Source organism: Cupressus sempervirens, chromosome 11 (genome assembly GCF_028749045.1).
Source record: "Cupressus sempervirens isolate cs-2001-9-10 chromosome 11, ASM2874904v1, whole genome shotgun sequence".
Lineage (NCBI taxonomy): Eukaryota > Viridiplantae > Streptophyta > Pinopsida > Cupressales > Cupressaceae > Cupressus > Cupressus sempervirens.
The window spans coordinates 392,562,948-392,584,334 of NC_143128.1; the positions used below are offsets into that span (position 1 = coordinate 392,562,948).

Below are 21,387 nucleotides of genomic sequence, written 5' to 3' on the forward strand. Positions count from 1 at the left end.
AAACTTCATCATAAATCAAGTACTCCACCAACAACGGAAGAGAATACGACCACAAAAGCCCATTTTCAATTTTTGGATAAAAAACTGCTGCGTTTTTTAAAGATGAATAGTACATGGTTGAGGCAATATTGGGTTTGCGACATTGGTTCCATCATGGACCACCTTCCTTGGAGATTTTTATTCTTATTTTGTTGTATTTACATACTTTTCTTGTCAAAGGAATGAGGACCCTTTCAAAACCCCTTGTCTTAAACTTCGAAAAAAATGCCCTTCACTTCTTTAATGTTCAATTAATTTCTAAGATAAATTAGTTAAATATACGAAAAAGTGAGAATATTTGACAAACCTAAACCCAAGTGAAGAAGCATCATAACAAGTATTTTTCAACTTAATTTCCAAATATGCATAATTTGTAGTGTATATAAAAAAGTTCTCATCAATATTGAAGTTTAATATAAATATTTTATTTGGTCCTCTCATGACCATCCTTCCTTTGGGCTTGTTCGTGTTTTGTTCATTATCATCATTCTTTTATTGAACATATGGGGACACTTCCAAAAACCCTTACTTTTCTTTCAAATTAAAAAAATAGATCATATTTTGTAAGAGAATGTGAGACTTCTTTCATGTCTGAAGATAAAATAGTTGAAATTAATCAAAATTTGTGAGAGAATATTTAGAAACCCAACTATAGAAAAAATGGATCAAATATTTTTGAAAAAAGGTTCCTCAATATTTGAATATGCATTGACATAGTTTGTAATATATATAAAAATAGTAAAGATAAGCTTGTGGTTTAATACATATATTCTCATTAATATGGAACCTCAACATTACCTTCATATGGGAAATTCACAAATGGGAAATAATTACCTTTATCGAAACAAAATAAACCTTGCAAGGACTACCAACACCTACCATGGTATCTCTTGCCCATCCCAAGCTAAGAACTTTCCATTATCACTTGCTTTAGAACCATCAATGATACACAATAGTTTTTCTACAGAGAATTTTGTTGTAAATAATTTAGCAGAAGGCACATTTTGTTGATATGGCCTTGAAAGATCTGTATTGACAGTTCCAGGGTGTAATAATAAGCATATGATTGGTTCCTTTTGACGTTCAAATTCCAAAGATATGTTCTTGGTCACTTCAAAAACATGGACACGGTTAGCTTTTCTTTCTTGGAAACAAGATAAGATAGGAATTACTTTGAGCAATATTAATATTTAAGTTAAAAATAAAACACAATTTATAGAGAATAAATAGACAAAATGTGACACTTAATTACATCTTTTATTGTAAACTTCATACTTCCTCCAAAAGGAAATAAGATATTCAAGTACCTTAAATGTGATTTTTTGGTTACTGACATATACCTATAAAATGCATCTTAAATCATGGATCATTGTTAATGTATATTATGATTTCATTATTTGACAAAACTATACATAGCAATTGAGAGAGAAATTAGATTAAATGTTGTAGCTTTTCTCAAACAAAGATAACTCATCTCTTTGAAGATCTCTTCAAATATCATTATATAAGATAACATAGAATATTTTATGAACTAATAGTTCCATAAAACATTTGATATTTTTCAATACTAGTTATAATTTTTATCTAAAAGAAAATAGAGTGCATCTTGTAAAGTTATGTTTTTGATACAATAATGCTCAATGTAACCAATTGCTTAATTTTCTTGTAATATAGAATATTGTTGTATGGTTAATTAGTTCACCATTCTATAATTCAATTCCATAAACTAATATGTAATGGTTGAATACATGTAATTAATGAATGAAAATGTCTCATTAATAGGATAAGTGACTTGAAAACCTCTAGCAAGAGAGTAAAATGGTGCCCCATGGAAATAGTCTCAAACTATATTTGTGTGGTCTTAAAAGGAGCAACTTTGATCTAGCAAGGAATGGAAATGGACTTTTGATGTTTTTTGGGTGAGTGTTTTGCATTTGACAGTTTTAAGGATCAATTGCAAAACAATTTTTTTTTTCCCTTTAGTGAAGTAAAACAAGAAGCTCATGAAAGTTCAAAGTCTTTCCACAACTCCATATAAGAATTCAACAGCAAGGATAAAACATATGTATAGCTCAACATCTCTAGCATATATTTCACCTCCTTGTCTATGTGTTCTACAATAGCTTCATATTAAGCCTACAAGAACATTTGGAAACAAAATATAATTTTGAACACAATATGCAACTCAAAGTCTGCAAAATTGAGTTTCAATCCCTCTTGAACAAAAGCATAACACTCACAATTGTCTCAAGAATATGCCATCACATAGTAACCTAGATTGGCATAAAGTCTCAAAATGACCTAACTCTTTTATTGAAAGCAATCTAATTTACAAGTAAGCTCAAAGTCTTAGAGGCGTAAACAAAAATATAGAGTTTATTGCCTTCCCAAAAGATGAATATTACAATGAGGCTCTCTCCTATATATAGGCGAACAACTAAAAGAAAAAGGTGGGAGAAACCCAACAAACTTTGACCTACTATATAACTAACTTTAACTTATTCGAACTGCAAGGCCTAATGTACCTAACATGTAATTTAATTGCATGTAATAACTTTACTGATGAGGTCACTTGCAATTACAACTTAATTTTTCAATTACATGTAATTTGTCAATAAAAAAATTCCAAAATGCTCGATGAAAAATAATTACCTCAAAAGACACAAACTCATTACATCATCCTTTGCCAAATTCATTATGTCTCTACTAGATACTTCGTAATTGATGCGCTCAAGTTTGGTGGAAACATCTTAAACTAGAATAGGAACTTCCATTTCATATTGTTCTACACATAATAGCCACTATTGGAAAAGCACCATTTAAATGTTTCTTTCCATCTTTGTCTTGCAAGCATTCTATTCTCTTAGTCATTTCATCACAATTCCACCTTGTATGGCTTCATCATGTGGTTTTTATTGTTTTATATCCTTCTACAAAATAGAGCCAATGAGGAATTTTGGGTTTTTCGAAGGCCACTTCAGGTAGCTCAAACAGACGCATTTGAACTCATAAATAAGAAGTTCAGGTTGCATAAGAAAACAATGTGGAGTGAGATCAATAATTTCACAGAGGTAAACTCTACAGAGAATGTCTTTATTGGGGAGGTTTTAATGCTATTCTAAACTTATAAGAAAATGTAGGTGGATCCAAAGCTATCACACAAACAATGTTAGCTTTCAAAGAATAGTTTACAAGGGGCATCCTACTAGATATCCTATCCTTTAATGGGGTGTTTACATGGAATAGCAAGTGAGCTAGTTTATGTTACATAGCGAAAAGATTGGATAGGTTCATATTTAAAAGCATTTCAATTACATTTAACTATCCTTTTAGCTCTTTCATTCTTCCTAGAGCATGATCAGATCACTTCCTTGTTATGCTAGAGATAGGTGAACAACATTAATCAACAAGAAATCCTTTCAGATGTGAAAAAATGTGATTTTTAGATAACGACTTCCTTAAAAATATATATCAATGCCAACACAGAGAGAAATTTGAAGGATCAAAGATGTTCTTCTTTACAAGTAAACTAAAATCATTAAAAGATAAAATTAATAAATGTAACAAAGACCACTTCAATAATATATTCAAAGAAAAACTAGAAAATGAAGCTGAACCAAAAAAGACTTAAGGAAGAAATCATCAAAATGGGTATAGACATCGATAAATATATCCAAGAAAAATAATTATTAGCCAAAACAGTAGACATATTAGCAAAAAAAGAAATTTTCTAGAAGTCGAAATCAAGAGAGACATGGCTACCAGAAGAATATAGAAATACAAAAAAAATCCATAATAGCATTACTAAGAAGAGAAATATCAATAGAATAGTTAAAATAAATGATAATGTGGGTGATAATATAACTAAAAACCCAAATGAGATAGTTGAAACCTTTGTCAAATATTTTTCTGATATCCTAAACAATTTTGAGTCCACAAATCTAACAACCCATAACAAGATGTTAGGTTTAATCCCTAAAATAATAATTGTAGAAGAAACTAAAATCTAAATAAGAAATTCACTGAGGAAGAAATAAATGAAGCTCTTTTCAAACTCAACCTAGACAAATCACTGAGCTCAGATGGTTTTCACGCCTTCTTCTTTCAAAAATGTTGGGATATATTAGGACACGACTATGGGAGGCTATTGAAGCAACTAGAAACTCTGAATCTCTATTAATTGAACATGAGGAGCTAGGTGATTTCAAGCCTGTAGGTTTATACAATACTATCTATAAAATCCTGTCCAAATTGTTAGCTAACAGACTTGTGTTTTTTTACCAAAGCTCATTTAACAAGAATATACATACTTCATTCCCAACAGGTCAATTTGTTATGGTAATATGATAGTTCAAGAATTAATATATCTGGTACAAATTAAAAGGAGTTGTGTATGCTAATAAAGTTAGAATCTGAAAAGCCTACGATAAAGTAGATTGGAGATTCCTATGCAAAACACTGAAGCTTTTGGCTTCTCTCGTCAATGGACCAACTTAATATTTAACTGCAACTTGACACCCAAAATTTCCCTCTCATAAATGGCACTCTTGAAGGTTATTAAGCATATCGAGAGGAATTAGGCAAGGGGGGCCCATTTCTCCCTTTCTCTTCATCATCATGGCATAAGCATTTGGCAAAGTTATAAAAAAAGCTCGAACATAAGGGAAGATTAGAGGTATTACAGTAACAAAGGAACTCCCTCAAATAACTCATCAACAATTTGCAAACGACACCATTTTATCAAGGAAAAGAATTATGGAAGAGCCTCAAAATTTCAAGCAAATAATAAAAACTTACGTGGATGTGTTAGGCCAAAAAGTTAATGCAAACAAATCAATGATCTTCTTCATTAACATAAGTGATGAAACAAAGAAAAATATGTGTGATATAATGGGGTATAGGAAAATAACTTTTCCATGCAAATATCTCAAAAATACAGTTTGAAAACGGCGCCATAGAAGAAAAAACTAGAATATGGTCATGGAAAAAATAGACAAAAAATGGATAGTTGAAAAGGAAAATGGCTAACCAAAGCAGGTAGGACAACCATGATCAAAGCAGTTTTATCATCTATTGACATATATCAAATGTCTTGTCTCTCCTTACCCAAAACTGGTAAAAAGGAAATTAAGTTCTAAACTAAAAAACTTTTTTTGGCAAGGTACCACATATAAGAAGAAAAAAGCCTTGATAAAATGGGAAAGTATTTGTAGACCTAAAGAATATGGAGGGTTAGGAATAAAGAATTGGAGATGGAAAAATGAGGCTTTTGGACAAAAACTTATTTGAGGAATGTACAAAAAATACAAAAGTAAATGGGCTAAATTCTATTTCATAAATATTTAAACTCTTATCCCCTTTCCTTGTTTTGTACTAAAAATCTATCAAAAGGATCTAGAATCTAGAACTTTATGATGAATTGTCGCTCACTAATAGATAATAATCTAACATGGGATGTCGGTTTAGGTTAGGATGCGTTATTTTGGGACGATTCATGAGATGGGGTTCCTTCACCAAATAGTTTTAACCTACCAGCCAACATGAAAAATACTTTCCTCTCTAAGGGGCAACAACTTAGCAATTATAAAATTAAAGTAAATGATATCCACTATGGAGGTTGGCAATGCAAATCCCTTGAAGACACTACTAACAATTCTAGAGAAAAACATATTTAATCAATTTCTAAACAAAAGACAAGTATATCACAAAGATAATGATGATAAACTAATATGGGGAGCCTCAAAAAATGGAAATTATAAAGTTAAAAAAGGGATACGAAAAGATTATAATCTACCAACAATGGAAAAAGATCAATATCCCTCTTAACCTATCTTGGGATTCAGCATGCCTTGAAAGGTGTGAAATTTCCTCTAGGTTGCCCTCCAAAAAAGAATTCCAACAACAGATAGATTCTCTAAGATGTGTTTTGAAGAACCATCAAGTTGCCCATTATGCGAGAACGATTCTAAGACAACAGAACATGTTCTCTTCAACTATCCATATGCTAGGAATAGTTGGTTATGGTTATGTTAGAAATTAAACTGAAAAAAGCATTTCCTCGCAATCTTTTAAATCTTCTAAGTATCTGGCCTAAACTCAAATGTTCCAGGGTTTATAGCAACCTATGGAAAATATCCCCTTCCATACTTATATGGGAATTATGGAAAGAAAGGAATAGAAGGATATTATGCAATGAGAGGATGGATCTACCAACTTTCCTCAATAAGTTGGAGGTAAGCATTACAGAGGTCGCTAATAATAATCTCAAGAACCTTTATAGGGAGGAAAGGCCCTGCATTGAATGGGATGCAGAAATACACAAGAACTGATTAAACTTAATTAACCCACCAATCACTTACCCAAAATCAAACAAACTTGCTAGTTTAGAATGGAAATGGGAACCTCCTTCAACAGGATGGGCAAAGCTAAATTTTGATGGTGCTACTAGGGGTAACCCAAGTCCCGCATGCTTAGGTTGTGTTATTCACTCAAATAAAGATACCTATTTAATAAAACGTGTCAAGCCCTTTAGAGTAATGTCCAATAATCTAGCAGAGTTAGAAGCACTAGTCGAAGCTTAAAACTTAGCAGAGAAATGGGCATTAATAAACTTTAACAAAAGTGATTCTCAAATTATCTTAAACACATTAAGGAAAAGAAAAACCCCTAATTGGATTCTCAACTCAAAACTTTAATATGCATTAAACATACTTGACGAATTTTAGGAGATAATCATAAAGCATATTTATCGAGAAGGAAATAAAGAGTCAAATACCCTCACTAACAAAGGTGTAGAGGGAGAGGATATTTTACAAAAATAAAACCAGCCTAATAAGGATAACCTAGAACTCAATTCTAGCATTATAAATCTATAATATAATTAGACAAAGTCTAGAGATGGGTCACATTTGCTTTACATAATGGTCTCACAGACAAGTTCTTCTTACTATTTTGACTTTTTAACTAAGAAGGATAAATTTAGTTCAAAATGAGGAGAGATTTATCAACACTAACAAGAAAGATGACTAGTATTCATTTTAAAACTTTCCTACTAATATAAAAAAAGGAATCAAGAACCATAAAGAGGATGTAGGTTTCAATAAATCATCTCATAGAAGGATTTGATTTTAGAAACTCTAGAAACAATAAAGATCAATGAATTTTAACACAAACCTATTAATACAATCTATGTTATAGTTTATAGTTCTTAGACCAAGATCAAAGAAATAGATTAAATGTGATATCACACTGAAAAGATTAAGGAACTAACACAAATATTACTTAGAAAGGAAAAAGACGTCATATATATATATATATATATATATATTATCATCCTGTCAATAAAGCTATTATCGAGTAAGGGACGATTTTGCTAATCACCATTAGAAAATTCATATACAGGATATGTGGAAAGTATCACCAAATATCTAAACTTGATAGTAGATAAATTTTTGCTACTATGATTTCCAAACACTAACAACGGATTTTAGCCAAAGCAATGTATGCAATGTTAATTATTGTTAGTTAGACAGTTGTTATTTCTGACCCGGAAATAGCAGTTGTATTTATGGGTAACTTGGATAGTTGTTCGTCCTTATCTATGTATAGCAGCATTAGTTATGGGTGATTTGGACAGATGTTTGTCCACTTGCCAAGAATTAGTAAATGGTTATTGCAAAGATAATTATTTACTAATTTTAGTGATTCCCTTTTGGACACCTCGCAACCAATTCTATTATTCGTTGTCGAGTTGTCTTAATCTCAGCCGTTGGTTTGATTTAATCTCGGTCGTTGGTTTTTCCAATAGGGTAGTATAAATAGGGGTCATTGAGTCATTTGGAGAACATGAAGTTTTGGAGAAATGTTTGCAGTGTTAGCAAACAGTCTTACAGTGTTAGCAAGGGCGTAGTGTTAGCGTGGGGATAGCAGTGGAGAACATCAGCGGGAGAAATTAGGAGGTTGTCGAAGTTCTGCTAGTAAGAGGCAAGGAATTTTGTATCTCTTGATTTGCTGAAGTTTAATATAATTTCTCATCTGTAGAACTGGTTTTCCCTTGGGGGTTTTTCCAAGGACAATTTGTCCGAAAATATTGTGTTCATTGTGTTGCGCATTTCTTTCCGTATTTTATAAGTGAAGTTGCAGTTGTGTTATTTTTCGATATTAGCTAGGGAATTTATTGTCAGCAGTTTAATAATCGTTTATGATAGGAGATTAATAATCAGTGACTGCAATTGTTGATTTTTCACATGGAGGTCATCAAACTCAAAATCGCTAATCAAGCAACAAGATTATGGAAAAATGTGAAGCCAGCAAATTGTGACCAAATATTGTAAATTCTCATATAAGAAAATAGATGTTAAAACTGATGTATCAAATGTGAAGTACTTATGGCATAAACCTTACGATCTAAAGTGCTTGTGTAAACAAAGCTCTCTATGTCACAGAGAGGGTTGAATTGAACATACAAAATTGATGAGACTATTACGACCCCTTTACAAACTATATAAGATTACTGGCTTGATATTACTTCTAAAACATATGACACCACTCACTAAATATTTTCAAGAAACTCGCCACCTTGAAATTCCATTCAAGAACATTCAAGAACATCGATAGTAGACATTCAAGAACATCGATAGTAGACTTTTCAAAATTCCACAGTAGAGCATTCAAGATACAATTCATGCACAAGTAGTAATGTATGTCTAGAAGGAGAAGGTATTCACATGTAGAATGTACTCACAAAAATCACAAAAACTATTGCAGATGATGAAGACTGAATTTGAGACCCTTGGCAATCATGGGTATTTCCCTGCCACACTCAAATGGAAAACGTTATAATTTGAGTGGCATGAAACAAGCTATTAATGTATGTCAGTCAAATTTGAAGAATCCTTCACATGCCCAGACCAATTCTACAGTGATCATCCATGTTATTAGCCATTACATAACCAGCATAGTTTCATGGTGATGTGGGAACGAAGTAAAAGGAAAACACGCACGGAGATGTTATAAATATGCTCAAGGCATGAAGTTGATGAAGGAATTTTGCAAAGTATCTTCCCCAATGACGGAGTCCAAATAGTCAAGGAATTGTGAATAGGTAATTTTCCGTCTTGAAGCCTAGAGTTAGTTGGAAGCATACATTACCAAAAGAGATTTGTCTGCCACAACCCCCAAATCTCCCGAGCGCTACTAAGAATAAATCATGGAATATGTAAGATGGAAATAATGCTATGCCAAGTCTTATATGCAGTTGAACGTAAATTCCACCATGTCAAGGAAAGATGAAAAAAGAGAATGACCGCTGAGATACTAAAAGATTCCATCCTGATATGTGCAGGTTTAAACTCACGATGCTATCCATCTCACATAGTGTTGGAAAGGATGTTGACCACGTTATGAGTGAATGGAATATAAGCCTCTGTTTGCATAAGATCAGCAAGTATTAAAATATATATATACACACACATACATATATATATTCAAACCAAATTTTCGGAGCCTGTGAATGCCGTTGGGAGCAGCCAAAGAAATCATTAATACGGGGCATTGATATTGTTAATAAGATAATAAAAAAAATCAATCACGAGGACTATTTGTTTATTAAGTGATAATTTACTTTAAAAGGTGTGATTTAATTTTTGAAAAGGAATGCCTCCTCACTTAAAAAGTCACGTTCACTTATATAATCAAATATAACTAAGAAGCTAACATGATTGAGAATGACACAAGTGAAAAAACATTATTGAAAATGAAACAAGGGAAAAAAACAATAAACAAGAGATATTTGGAAGAAGAATTATAAAAGACATTCAGATCTTGTAAGGGTAAATATGAATTATAAAGATTGATTTGTATTATGAATCAATATTTATATTTTAAATAAAATATATTTATTTGTGTTTATTCAATGTAAAGAAAATAAAATACAATTTTGATTTCTCCCCTATAATTAATAAGGTGATTTAAATTATTTCCAACAAAGCTTATGCATTAGAATTTTTGCAGCATTCTTTATTTGATAAACAGGAATAATGTGAAATATATAAGGGTTTATGCATTCGTGTCTAATTGGACTTCTTGTCAAAGAAGATAAAATCATTTTAGACTAGCATCGAATTGCACAAGGGGTTTATCTTTTGCATTTGGAGTACAAGAGTAATTGATGATATGTATATAACAACTTTGCCAATTCTCCAACAGGATTACCAATCAGTTTTGACATACGAACAAAAATAACTTCAATTCCCCTACACTTTAGGCTTTGCTAAGCCAAATTTTGAACCTTCCTTGAACCTTGATTGTTTGGTTCAAAGCTTTTCTATAGCGAATTTAAATCTTGTGAACTAAAAGTTGGCAAAATCTTTAAAACTTGTTGAAAATAAAATTATATGAATGCTTTGATACGATTGAATGTTTATATAATAACTGAGTCGATGCTTGTAAGGAGGAGATACATAAAAGAATCTTTAACATCAACTATGTCTCTAAAACAATACATGGTTGCCAACCACACTCCCTATAGTACCATACACTCATGGTCGAAGACACAAGGATTGTAGTGAGTTAAAAGGAAAAAGCCACAAATACAGTGGAACTCAACCACTTATAATTTCATACATTCAAAAGATCTCTACATAATATTTGCAATTATTGTTCCTTACAATTTAACCAAATAATTCCGTTATATAATATAAGAAATACCTCAAAATAATTTTCAATAGTATAAATTTTACATCACTGATCTCCCTCGAATTTCATCTTTGATTTTCTCAGAATACTTTTGCTTCGATTGCTGAGACAATTATAAGAGATATTTTTATTGAGTGCAATCATCTCTCTTACAAGAGCCAATCAATCCTTTTGGTTTTCTCAGAATACAACAGCCGATAATTATATCTCTTACATCATTAATTATAAAAGATTGAAAGGGCCATTAAGTTGCTTGTCTTGTGTATTCAGTACTACTTCTCCATGTTCACATTTATATTATATTATTTACCACATAACATATCGAAAAGAGAATAATTTATTTGCAACAGAAATTGGACTAAAAAATTAGTTTATTTATACAATAAGATGATTCAGACTATGAACCACTGGCAAGATTAAACGGAGGAATAGTAGCAATACTGCAAAGCATATGAATTTACTTACATTGATTGAGGGCTGTTTTTGAGGCTCGATATGAATGCCATCCACCTAATCTGTTATCACCAATGGAACCCACCCTAGCACTCAAGTTCGCGACAATGGCAGTTTCTCTTCCAGAACCTTGTCCTCCCCCTACCTTTAATAGTGGCCACATGTGCTGGAAATGGAAAGTGAGATATTTAACACATGAGAACTATACCATGTCAATCCCTAAACCAATCATAATGAGAAGAAAGTCAATAAATGAAAGTAAAAAATTAAAATGGCATCCTTCGTAATAATTCAAATTTCTTGAAATTCATGTCTTTAAAGTTTAATAAAATACAATTGATATAGAATAGTATATTAAACTGTAAATGGAAGTGCCAGTCTTCAAAGAATGTATGAGGAAATGATAAGAACATCAGCCCTGAGATGGTCCTTGCATTGATCCAGTAAATGAAATTTTGGCTACAATGAATGAAAATATATTTGTTGAAAACATGTAAGGTTTACATTTTTAAAACGTCACTTTAGCGACGGCATATTTTAGTATTTAATTTTTTTCAAATATCTAAGGTTTACATTGATAGAAAACTCCCTTTCGTGACTTACTCTAGTATTTAAGTGTTTATTTAGTAAGGAGTTAGCTTCCCCAAGGTATTTTAATTTCTTATATAAGACCTGGGGTTTTGCTTATAGTTATTTTGTAAAAATGTTGAGTTTGCTTCCACATTAAAAGTTCTAATCATATCTTTCACATTGGCTCTACAACCAAGTTGTAATCATCAATCTTAATATCAAGGGACCTTATTTCTTGTGTACTCTCTTGTGGAAGGTAATCTTTGTTTCTGCAGATGATCCTAGGGTGTTGAGCTAATCTTCAGATCCTACATCCTTGAAATCGTCAAGCAAATCATGCAATTTTCTTTTATGTTTTCCTTTACTCACATGCTTGGTGAAGATCACCAATAAATCTTCCATGTTTGGTCAAATTTATAGTTGGTTTGGCCACTGAAAAAAGGTTCCATATCACATGGCATTCACCTCTTTCAGGCATGATTTCATAACCTTATTGTCAATTGAAATGTGGGATTTTTTCAGCACAGCCAAACAAATTATAGCAATTTCCTTTTACATTTTTCCTTCACTCATATGTTGTCTGCATTTTCAATAATAACCTACCACTTGAAGTGCACATTTCTACCAAACTTGAAACCAAAAAAATCCAATAGTTCCTTAAGTCTATTTACCTATCCTACTGATCCTGTTTTTACACTTGTTTTTTGCCACTTTGGCACTGATTTTCCTCACCTCATCCTTGGAAGCTATGAAATCCATGTGTTTGACTCAAAGCATAGTTCAGAGACTGCTTTCCCATATTTGGTTGAGTTTCCAACTTAGCATGCCACACAAAAACACATGATTTTTTTCTATTTTTTTGCCTTAGCGCAGTTTCATGAGTTGGTTACCATCTAAATTGCAATTTTTACTTCACCTCACTGATTGAAATTTGTGATTTCACTAAACATCAAAACATTTATGAAGTGTAGATATATGTTGAGGAAGTAGCTTCGTTGAGATTGAAGCATATGATACTATATGGAAAATTGATTTAAATAATATGTATAATTGTGTGAAAGAAAGATTTTATATATATATATATATATATATATATATATATATATATATATATATATATATATATATATATATATATATATATATATATATATATATAAAAGATCAAATGTAATCACATACATATTAGTGAATCTTTGTCTAAATTAGGCAGAATAAACTTCCTTATACTCACCCAATGACTGGGTATTGCATATGCTAATTGAACAGACATATATATTGGTTCTTACATTATATAGTGGTAATGATAGTTCTCGTATAACAATATTTATATTATCGGTGCTAAACAGATAGTCACATCCACATAAGGTTGTGACCCTACTTGGCATGAGCCACATCAAGGTCATACCCCTATGTGAATACATCTATTAGAAATGTATTAATATTACTATCAGTGCTTGTTTTGACATGACATCAATCACACGGCAATCTCATCTACAAGGCAAGCATTCGATAATATACTTACATATCAGTCAAGTTAAGATTACAATGTGCTGCAATAAAGGATATACATAGTATAGGTATATACTCTTGCATATATTACTTTGCAATTAATTGATTCTCAGAATTTTCTGAGATCATATCTCAGTTGCAATAAAGAGAATCAAACTGAGATTAAAATCTGAAAGCATCAAAGGACTATAATATTGTTCTTCAGACATACTTTGAAATTATAAAACTATTCTTTTCTCTATTTAGATAGATATACCTTAACATGGTATCAGAGCCTAGCTAGAGAAGAATAAATATAGTAAAATTTGAGTCCAAAATTCAAATTTACAATCAAAATTTTAAAGAAGAAGCAATCATGGTGAATGGCATTAGATTTGAGGATAGACTCGAAGGCACTTCAAATTTTGTTTCATAGAAAATGAGGATTATAGCAATACTTAAAGAACTTAAATTGGATTCTGACATAGAAGACGACATTAAGATGCCTGAAAATGAACCAAATAAGACACCCTAGAAGAGACACAACAACAAGGCTAAGAAAATAATCATTAATGTTGTCAAAGATCACATTCTTCCATCAATATCAAAACTGGAATCTGATTATGAAATGTTTCAGACCATTCAAAATACACTTGAAATCGACAATGCAAGCAAATTACTCACCTTGAAACAGCAGCACTTAAATATCAAAAAGATTAAAAGGGAGACAATTTCATCTTACTTCTTGAGAATCACTGAATTAAGAGATCAACTCTCTACAATTGGAAATAATGTTGATGATCTGGAGCTCTCTCTAATAGCCCTTGGAGGATTACCAATCTCATAGGAATCAATTATCCAATGCATTAGTCAACCTTCTCTACCTAAATTTGATCAACTCAAGAACGTTGCACTCAAGAAGAATCTTGACTAATCTCAAAAGGGATCGATCCAAAAAAGAGGGAGAAATTCAAGCACTGCATGTTAATTCAAGCAACAAAGGAAAGAAAATGAAATTTAAATGAAAAAAGAGGAAATAACTATCAGAATCATAAAAACAGAGATTTCTCTAAAGTACAGTGCTACAAGTGTGATATGTTTGGGCATACATACAAGTTTTGTCTAGAAAGAAAGAAAGCTCAAGCTACCATAGATGAAGTCAAGGAAGTTGAGAATTATGTATTCTTCTTAGCTTTAATGAGTGAATTGAGCTCAAATAGAAACAATTCGATAATCAATAGTGGAGCATCAAGACATATAACCGGATTCAAAGATCAGTTTGAAACTTTTGAAGGACATTCAACAGAAGAAGTTACCATTGGAGACAATTCAACCTATCCACTGAAGGGAATTGGGACCTGTTCAATTCATATAAGAACCAAAGTTACCTTACAACTGAAACATGTTCTCTTTGTACTAGGCATCAAGAGAAATTTGGTCTCTATTTCAGGCCTAGCTGATCAAGGCTATCAGGTCACTTTCCCTGAAAATAATGTTTTACTTTGGCCTAAAAATTCTAACATTAAGAATGCTATTTCTGTAGGATCTAGAGATGGTAGTTTATACAAACTATGTAATAATCAAAAACATACGCTGAGTCATGAAGTATCAAATAATAATAAAATAGGGCATAGAAGATTAGCACATCTCCAATATCATGCTCTACCTACTATAGGAAAGATCACTACCGGATTACCCCATCTAAAACCTGAACATACTGGAATTTGTAAAGGACGTGCTCTATGGAACAACACAAACGGGTCTTTTCCTTCAAGTGAACATAAGTCTAAAAAGGTACTAGAACTTGTCCATACTGATTATGTGGTCCAATGTTAACACCCTCATTAGGGTGATTTTTGTATTGCATAATCTTTGTTGATGATTACTATAGAAAAACGTGGATATCCTTCCTAAAACTAAAAGAGTCAAATGAAGTATTGTTGAAATTCAAAAAACTTAAAGCCTTCATGGAAAATCAAACAACGAAGAAAATAAAGACTCTGAGATCATATGATGTGGGTAAATATATATCTGAAAAATTTTAAGGATTCTACATTTTTGTTGGGATTAAGATGGAGAGTACATTACCTTTTAATCCTCAACAAAATGGAGTAAAAACATAATCATCATTGAAGCTGCAAAAGCCATGATGCATGATTAAAACATATATATCTCATTTTGGGCTGAAGCCTCAAATACAACAATATACATTCAAAACAGATGCCCTCGCTCAATCTTAGAGAACATAACACCTGAAGAAACCTTTACAAAGATTATGCCAGATTTAAGCCATCTAAGAATCTTTGGTCGCCCCATATATATTCATATTCCCAAAGAAAAGAGAACTAAGCTAGAACCCTCTGGGAAGAAAGCCATATTTGTTGGCTATAGTGAAACCACTAAAGGATGCAAAGTTTATGTTCCGAGACAAAGATCTATTGAAATTTGTAGAGATGTTAAATTTGTAGATGCAGCCTACAACCTCTCTCTAAGTACTGAAGATGATTCAATCACAGAACTGGATACAACTGAGAATCAAAGGGAGAATATAATAGAAGATCATGAACCTTCATCATCTAACCCTAAGAATGGTGAAATTTCTAACAATAAGAAAAGACCATTATGGGCGAAAAAGATGATCAAAGAAAATAATGTGGAACCCGATCAAGTATATAGAGAAAATAAGAGAATAAGAAATCAAACATGCTAACTTGAACTTCTGACTGACCTTACTAAAACTGAACCATCAAATGTTGAAGAGGCTTTGACCTGTCAAGCTTGGAAAGATGCAACGATGAAAGAATTCCAATCCATCCTAAAGAATGATGTCTGCGATGTTGTACCTAGACTTAAAGACAAATCAATTGTCTCTACAAAATGGTTATTCAAAATCAAATATGCATTTGATGGTAGTATTGTAAAACACAAAGCCAGATTTGTTGCCAGGTGGTTTTCTCAAAAGATTAGAATTGATTATTAAGAGACCTTTGCTCTAGCCACCTGATATACTTCTATAAGAGTCATTATTGCTATTGCAACATCGAAAGGGTAGAAGATACATCAAATAGACATCAATGCTGCATTTTTTAATGGCTCCATTGAAGAAGAAGTATATATAGAACAACCTGAATGATTTGCCACACATGACAGAAATCTTTGCATATGCAAATTGAACAAAGCAATCTACAGCCTTAAGCAAGCTCCCAAGGCTTGGTATAAAAGAATAGACAGTTATCTCTCCAATCTAGGATATTCCAAAAATGAAGCTAATCCTAACATATATTTCAAAATATCTAAACATGACATGTTAATTCTTGTTCTCTATGTTGATGACTTATTAATAATACTTGAAGATCATCTTATTGCAAATTGCAATTAAGAACTTGTGGCTGAATTTGATATGAAGGATCTAGGGCTTTTGTACTATTTTAGTATTTTCTGGGTCTAGAAGTATGGCAAAAGGAAAATTACATTTTCCTAAATCAAGAGAAATACACTTTTGATAGCTTGACTGGATTTGGTATGATGAATTGTAAAACTTTATCTACTCCGATTAAAAAAAATCTTCATAAGCTTAAAATTGAAGCAGCAGACTTAGAACCTCCAGACCCTACTTACTATAGACAAATTATTGGATCTCTTATGTACTTGGTAAACACTCACCCTAATATATATTATGCTACTAATATGTTAAGTCAATTCATGTGCAAACCTAAGAAGATTCGCCTAATGGTCGCCTAGCATATTCTAAGATATTTACATGGTACTATTGGAATTGGCCTGAAGTATGAGAATGTTGAGATACAACTCCAAGGGTATTTTGATTTCGACTAGGCAGGCAGTTCCATTGATCGTAAAAGCACTACAAGGTGTTGTTTCAGTCTTGAATCAGCTATGATTTCTTGGTATAGTCGAAAATAGTAAGCAGTTGCTCTAAGTTCCATTGAAGCTGAATATATGGCTACTTCAATGGGAGCTCGTGAAGCAATGTGGCTGAGGAAGTTACTAGTTGAACTATTTGGAAAGCCCTTGAATCCCACTGTGATTCACTTTGATAATCAAAGCTGCATCAAACTTTTAGTAAATCCAGTCTTTCATAATCGACCCAAGCACATAGAAATCCCTTACCATTACATAAGAGATATGGTAGACAGAGATGTTATTCAATTGGTCTACATTAGTATTGAAGAGCAAAATGCCAACATATTTACCAAGCGTTTTAGGAAGTTGAAAGTGGAGTACTTCAAAAGTAAACTTGGTATGACTAAATTGTAATTGAAATTTTTGAGATGGAATATTTGTATTATGTAATTAATATATTCACGAATATCTAATGTTGCAATATTGCATTTATGTATTATGTCATGAAAGGTGACAATCTTTCATGGAATGATTGTGTAAGGTCATTATTGTAAGGTGACAACCTCAACAATAGTGTGACCTGTTATCATGATAGACTACATTAACTTGCTATCCTGGATTATGCCAGAATTCATGAGAACTATTGTATCAAGATTGACTACATTAAGTTGTTGTCTCAGACTATGTCGAATATTTTGATATTGTATATAGTGTGTTTATTTGTTATCACTTAGTGTGTCTCTGAATTATGTCAGTGGTTATGATAAAATACATATCATGATTGACTCCTTAAAAGTTTTGTCTTGGATATCATGATATTGAGATAAGTTATTTTAAGTTCTTGATCTGTTACCATGACTGAATACAACATCTGTTGTCCCAAAATGTGTTCGATGTCATGATGATTTATGTATCCAGATTGACTATATACAGTTCTAAGGTTGTAATACCTGTGATATTGGAGACTTCATCGTCATCCTAAGATCAAGGGTGATATCTGATTGACTTCTTTTTGTTGTTATCCAGGAGTGCTGAAAATCAGATAATTCAATTTTCTTTAAGATGAAATGTATTCAAATTGGAAACTTTATTGATGTAATACATCTAAAAGATGTTCAATCTTCTCTTGCTAGGAGGGAGTGTTGACGAAGTAGCTTTGTTTAGATAGAAGCATACGATATTATATGGAAAATTGATTTAGATAATATTGTATAACTGTGTGAAACAGTTATTGATTTAGATAATATTGTATAACTGTGTGAAACATTATATATATATATATATATATATAGAAGATCAAATTTAATCAATACATATTAGAGAATCTTTGGCTGCATTCGGCAGAACATCCTTGTCTACATTCAGGAGAATAAACTTCCTTATACTCACCCGATGATTGGGTATTGCATATGCTAATTGAACCGACACATATATTGCTTCTTACATTATTAAGTGGTAACGATAGTTCTCATATAAGAATGTTTATATTATCGGTGCTAAACAGATAGTACATCCATGTAGGGTTGTAACCCTATGTGGCATGAGCCATGTAAGGTCATACCCTACGTGAATGCATCTATTAGAAATGTATTAATATTGCTATCGGTGCTCATTTTGACATGACATCAATCACACAACAATCTCATCTCCAAGGCAAGCATTCGATAATATACTCACATACCATTCAAGTTGAGATTACAATCTGTGCGATAAAGGATATACAGAGTATAGTTATATACTCTTGCATATATTACTTTGTAATTAATTGATTCTCAGAATTTTCTGAAATTGTATCTCAGTTGCAAAAAAGAGATTCAAACTGAGATTAAAATCTGAAAGCATCATACAAGGACGGTACTATTGTTCTTCAGACATACTCTGAAATTATAAAGCTATTATTCTCTCCATTTAGATCCATATTCCTGAACAATATATAAGCATCTTTCCACCTCCAATCACTATTTTTACCCACTCTACTACCCCTGCAAAAGTGCAACAAATGACAGAATTCTTTATAAGTACAATTTTACAAGGCTGAAGCTGGTAAAAAATGGTAACAAGGGTTGTAAGTTCCTAATGAAGCCATGTCATATTTAGGGTAGAGCTAGTAAAAAATGGTAATAAAAGGGTGGCAAGTTGTTGATGATGCCAAAAATTTAAAAAAATATTTAAATGCTAAGTAAAAGAATCATAAACTTTCAGCTGGTGATGCCAAGAAAAATCTATAACTTAATTGTCAATCAACCCATGGAACCACACAAAAGCAAACATAGATGAAATTTACACTTTCTTAACTGGCGAGCCAAGCTGAAAACTCTCTCAAACAAGGCAAAGTTCTCATTAAATCATGCCTAGACATATATCTCTGAATTTTGCGCTTTCCCAAGGGCACAACCAAGAAAAATCAGTGCCAAAAGCAGTCAAACATGGGTGAAAATGAGACCAGCATGATAGGTAAATGGGCATAAGAAAATATTGCAGTTCCATAGTAGGAATGGAAGTTGTGCATTAAGTGACAAGTCGAGATGGAAAATGCAAAAAATATACGAGTGAAGGAAATCATAAAAGAAAATCTAACAACATTTTTGGCAATGCCAAGTAAAGACCATGATTCCAGTGGCAAGGAGGTGTGAAATCATGCCAAGAAGGAGCAAGCAGTTAAGTGATATAAAAGCATTTTAAGAAGTTGAATCAACACTAAAGTGCATTAAACATGGTACATGCCATTATGATCTTGATCAAGTATAAAGGGGAGGGTTTTAACAACAATATGGCACACTTTTATCATGGCAACAAATCCCAGCCCTTCCTTGATATTCGTGAACAGCTTCAAGAGAATAAGAAGATTTTAAAGTAAATGATGACTTTGTTTTCGTCCTTTTTCCTTCTTTCAAAAAAAAAAGATAAGTTTCTTTAAAGTGATCTTTTCTTAATATATGATATTTTGGTCCTTTTTATTATTTATTTAACATTTTAGAATTTTGATGTTGAACTTGAAGTATATGATGCTATGATGATGTGATCATGATGTTGTGATTACAAGTTTATGGTATTTCGAATTTTTATTGTTCTGTGATAGTATGTGATATTCTAATCTTAATTCATGCTTATAGGCTGCATGTGTGTGTCTGTGTAATAACGTACCCAAACCCTATTTCAAAAAAATTGTCGTACTAGAAAAACTGTTATTCGAATGTAATATCCAACCCTTATATTCTCTCCAATTTTTCCTACTATAAATTGGAACCAACAAATAACCAGTAAATAACCAGCAATCGTCAATCAGTAAATAACCAGCAATACAATAACAATATAATTGTATAAACAGTGATAAAAGTCAGATTGAATAATCAGAAAAGAACCTGAAATGCAACTGTGAACTTTGTAATAAATTCAGTCACAAAGATGAATTGGCGCTACGTCCAATCCACCAAAGAAAAACCTGAGAGTTTGCATCCTCGAATCCTAAATAGAAGATGAAGCTTCCCTAATTTCTCCAAGAGAAATCTCAAAACCAAATCAATATCCCAACATACTGAAAATGAATTCCTCATCCTTCTTTTATACTGAAAATGGTGACCCTTTAGTTCCCTTCTCCTATCCTTTCATCTTTTCCTTCTTGTCACATTAAACCGACTATATAATATTAATTTGACCCATTTTATTAATTTGCATTAAGCTCCCTTAAGCCAAAATTAATATTTTATGAATTTGACTTTAAGAATCCTAATATCCCAAAAAGGGGACATTACAAGTCCTCCCTCCTTGAGATTGCTTCTCCTGAAGCATTCGGTACCAACATCCCATATAAAGTTGCAAGTAGCCCTGGAGCCCAATCGGAAAATTACTGCTACACCCATTTGTTGCGCTAGTCTGACTACGACTACACCAAGCCCAAGACTGTATAGCAACTCGTCAAAAACCTCAAAAGGTAAAGCACTCATTTTAGACCTCACACGAGTCTATCCATCTGATCCTGGGAATAGATGTGCATCCTCCTACAATCCTCTCTGGGAATCACCCCATCGTTGTAGTCATGTGAACAAGTCTCAATACTAGGTGTACACCTAGGTCCCAAATCATCCAATCAATCTCATCCCCATCTTGTAAATCAATAGGATCTTCCTCATCCAATTTGAAACGCAGGTTATCAAATGTCCAATCAGCATCTACCTCAAACAAGGAATTAACTACCTACTGAATGTGATCCAAAATTTCGTTACTTGATTTTTTGGGGCAGCTATCCAAGTCATAGATTTGTTGAATACTATACAATTC

General features: G+C 32.3%; 1 protein-coding gene across 1 annotated transcript in view; it reads right to left on the reverse strand.

Annotated features, from left to right (window-relative positions):
- Positions 1–711: 711 nt before the first annotated feature.
- LOC149529672 (NAD(P)-binding Rossmann-fold superfamily protein) overlaps positions 712–21,387 on the reverse strand; it is a 160,825-nt gene continuing 140,149 nt past the window's right edge. The window contains exons 5-6 of the mRNA XM_089810478.1: positions 11,200–11,353; positions 712–1,150 (exon numbers count right to left, since the gene is read on the reverse strand). Coding sequence (XP_089666604.1) covers positions 915–1,150; positions 11,200–11,353 — 390 coding nt within the window. The 3' untranslated portion in view covers positions 712–914. The remainder of the gene's footprint in view (positions 1,151–11,199; positions 11,354–21,387) is intronic.